Consider the following 4,172-nt stretch of genomic DNA (forward strand, 5'->3'; position numbering starts at 1 on the left):
ATAAATAAATAAAATATTTTTTAAAAGAGGGTGGATTTTATAGGTAACACCCTACAAATCCATCTGAAATGTATAGGATTCATCCCTGATCATTGGATCTGTACTGTAGAAGGAATCCATAAAAACCAATCCTCTACCAACCTGGAATAGCCAGCTATGCTATACTAGCCACTTAACAGTCTCTGGTCAAATTTCCTATTTCGAGACACCTAATGAGGGAAATGATGCACATGCAGACCAACTCAGATGGAAATGCTGATAAAAAGACACCAGAAAACTACATATTGAGATAGTCTGTATATCTACATAATTTACAGATCAACACTCAAAACACTCAAAATTTTCTGGGGAATCCATAAACAGCCCAAATTGTTTTCTTTGATACCCCTTATAAGCCTATTCAACAAGAGAATGCCCAGTTTGGCTCCTTTGCTAGCTACTAGTAACAAGTTTATCTCTGAAGCTGTGAACAATATGCACTGTTCTCACACTGTCTACAGATTTTTCCTTCTCCTCTCCTTTGTCCTATATACATTGCATTGATTTTGTTCCTTCACTCAGCCTGCTCATTTACTCCCTGAATCAATCATTTTCATCCAAAATTTCTCACCATCATGCAACACACTAAATAAATATCTGAGTTATTATTTAACAGTTATCTTTATCAGGACAAGTACAATTTTAGGAGAATGGACAAGTGTGCCTCTGGGTTTGGGGGGATGACTGTCCTTCACAGCAGCTTTTTTTTTCTTCCAAATCTTATGATATATGTGGTTAGTGAGTTTAAACACTTAGGTTAGAGAGGTAGATAGACTGTATTCTACTTCTGGGACCCAGAAAATGAATTAAAACCATTTTTAATTTCACAGATATTAAATTCAATGAGCAATAAAAGAAAAAAATCATATCTGATAAAATCACACTTGCTAGATAATCCATGAATACAACACATCTAAAACTTTTCATTCAAAGGAAGAGGGAAGGCTTGCTCTTGTGTCCTTTAGGCACATCTAAGATGAGAGTAGTGAAATTTTCTGGATTTAGGCAGCAATCAAACTCTTAGGCTGGTGATTCCAATGTCACTCCAATTGGGAATGACTTTCCTTGTACAGCACTCTCCTCAGGGCACTCCTGACCTCTGCATTTCTCAAACTGTAGATCAGAGGGTTCAGCGTAGGGTTAAAAAGACTGTAAAACAAGAAAAGGATCTTCTGCTGTTCTTCAGGGTGGCGGGATTTGGGGGCCATGTACACGACAATGGCACTGCCAAAGAAGAGCCCCACCACACAGAGGTGGGAGGAACAGGTGGAGAAGGCCTTTCTGCGGCCCTCCCCGGACCGGATCCTCAGGATGGCAAACAGGATGCGTGAGTAGGACACCAGGACCAAGCAGAAGGGCCCAACTAAGATAAACATACAGGCAACAAAGATGACCACTTGGTTGAGCCAGGTGTCAGCACAGGCCAACTTGAGGACAGACAGGATTTCACAGAAGAAGTGGTTGATTTCACGAGGCCCACAGAAGGGCAGCCTCAGGATGAGGCTCACATGGACCAGGGCCAGCAGGGAACCACATGCCCAGGAAGTCACCACCAGGGTGATGCAGACCCTCCAACTCATGATGGCAGAATATCGGAGGGGGTGGCAGATGGCCACATACCGATCATAGGACATCACCACTAGGAGAAGACATTCTGTGACAGCAAATGTCAAAAAGAGAAAGGCCTGTGTCAAGCAGCCAGCAAAGGAGATGGGCTTGTCTGGCTTCAGGAGGTTCACCAACATCCGGGGCACGGTGTTGCAGGCATAGGCTATGTCGACGATGGCCAAGTGGGAGAGGAAGAAGTACATGGGGGTGTGCAGTCGGGAGTCCAGCCAGATGAGCCCCAGGATGAGCCCGTTCCCCAGCAGGGTGAAGGTGTAGAAGAGGGAGAAGAGCCCAAAAAGGAATATGTGCATCTTCAGGCCAAGATGAAATCCTAATAGGATGAATTCTATAACCATTGTTTGATTTTTCTCCATTTTACTATTAAAGAGAGAACCAAATAGCTATTGACACAATTATTGTAAAACAACTCTTTTATTTATTGTTTCATAAATTTTTGTTGTGTGCAAAATTATTAGGAAACAACTTTAAGACCTCACTGAATTATAAAGAAGGAAGGAAGGAAAGTAGGAAAGAGAAAGAGAGAAAGAAAGATAGATTGATTTACCTACGTAAACAAATTTAAATTAAGAGTCTGTCTTTAAGCTAAATTCTTAATCTGACATCTAGTTTTATAGAAGGGAATATGTCACCAGTGATTACCTATATTGAGCCATTGATACTGCGATGGAATAAAAAATAATCAGGAAATATGGATTGTCTCAGAGCTACATATGTACGAATCTGTAAGAGAATTACTGTATAGCAGAAATAATCAGTAACAGAGGAGCTTTCAATTAGAGTGGTCCTGGAAAAGAAAACAATTTTACTTATTTCAGCTGAAATCATGATTGAGTTACTCTCAGAATCTAAATCCCATGTTCATGGATTAGAAGAATTAATATTGTTAAAATGTCCATACTACTCAAAGCCATCTATAGATTCAATGCAATCCCTGTCAAAATTCCAACAACATTTTTATAAAAGTAGGAAAAAAATTCAAAAAATTTAAGGGACCCCAAAAGACCTTGAATAATCAAAGTAATTCTGAGAAAGAAGAAAGCAAAAGTCATTACCCTTCTTGATTTCAAGCTATATATTAAAGCTGTAGTAATCAAAACAATATGATACAATTATAAAAAAAGACACACAGATCAGTGAAAAAGAATCAAGAGCCCAGAAATAAACTCATACAAATATGATCCACTAATATTTGACAATGGAGCCAAGAAAACTCAATGGGGAAAAGACACTCTCTTCAATAAATGGTGCTGGAATAATAGGATATTCACATGTAAAAGAATGAAACTAGACCCCTACCTCACACTGCTCACAAAAATTAACTCAAAATGGATGAAAGACCTAAATATAAGACCCCAAACCATAAAATTCCTAGAAGGAACATAGGGAAAAAGCTCCTTGACATGTTTTGGCAATGATTTTTTAAGAAGATTTATTTATTTATTTATTTTAGAGACAGAGGGTGTGCAAGTAGGGGGAGGGACAGAAAGAGAGGGAGAGAATCTCAAGCAGACTCCTGGCTGAGCGTGGAGCCCAGTGCAGGGCTCAATCTCCGGACCCCGAGATCATGACCTGACCTGAAATCATGAATCCAGCGCTTAACTGACTGAGCCACTCAGGCACCCCGGGAATGATTTTTTAAATATAACACCTAAAGCACAAGCAACAAAATAAAAAATAAACAAGTGGGATTATATCAAACTAAAAAGCTCCTACACAGCAGAAGAAATGATCAACAAAATGAAGACAACCTATGAAAAGGGAAAAAAATATTTGCAAACCATATATTTGATGAGGGGTTAATATCCAAAATATATGAAGAACTAATACGTCTCAGTAGCAAAAACAACTACAAAAACCAAAAAACCTCCCAATAATCAAATCAAAATGGGCAAAGTAACTGAATAGACATTTTTTTCAAAGATGACATACAGTTAGCCAACAAATACATGAAAAGGTTCTCAATATCACTAATCATAAGAGAAATGCAAATTAAACCCATAGTATGATAGCTCTTCACACCTGTCAGAATGGCAAGCATCAGAAAGACAGGAGTTAACAAATGCTGGAGGAGGGAGCCCTTGTGTCTTGTTAGTAGGAATGTAAATTGGTGCATCCACTAAAGAAAATAGTATGGAGGTTCCTTAAAAATTAAAGATAGTATTACTACATGATCCAGCAACTCCACTTCTAGGAATATACGTGAAAGAGAACACTATGCAGAAGAGCTATTTGCACCCCCATATTCATTGCAGCATTACTTATAATAGCCAAGACATGGAAACAACCAAAGTACCCACCGATGGATAAATAGATTATTATTATTATTATTCAGCCATAAAAAGGAAGAAATCCTGCCATTCGCAACAACATGAGAGCATTATGCTAAGTGAAATAAATCAGACAGAGAAAGCAAATACTGTATGATCTTACTTATATGTGGGATCTACAACAAATAAACAAACGAAACCAAACTCATAGGGAAAAACAATCTGATCACCACAGGA

General features: G+C 38.5%; 1 protein-coding gene across 1 annotated transcript; it reads right to left on the reverse strand.

Moving 5' to 3' along the window:
• Positions 1–281: 281 nt before the first annotated feature.
• LOC116629336 (olfactory receptor 2A1/2A42-like) lies at positions 282–2,021 on the reverse strand. Its single transcript, XM_032399637.1, has one exon. The coding sequence runs from the start codon at positions 2,019–2,021 to the stop codon at positions 1,080–1,082; it is 942 nt and encodes a 313-aa protein (XP_032255528.1). The 3' UTR covers positions 282–1,079.
• Between the last annotated feature and the right edge of the window lie 2,151 nt (positions 2,022–4,172).

The sequence above is a fragment of the Phoca vitulina genome, unplaced genomic scaffold (assembly GCF_004348235.1).
Source record: "Phoca vitulina isolate PV1807 unplaced genomic scaffold, GSC_HSeal_1.0 scaffold636, whole genome shotgun sequence".
In the NCBI taxonomy this organism is placed as follows: domain Eukaryota; kingdom Metazoa; phylum Chordata; class Mammalia; order Carnivora; family Phocidae; genus Phoca; species Phoca vitulina.

Excerpts from the sequence above, each read along its gene's own strand:
- LOC116629336 (XM_032399637.1), bottom strand. The coding sequence starts at position 2,021 with ATGGAGAAAAATCAAACAATGGTTATAGAATTCATCCTATTAGGATTT.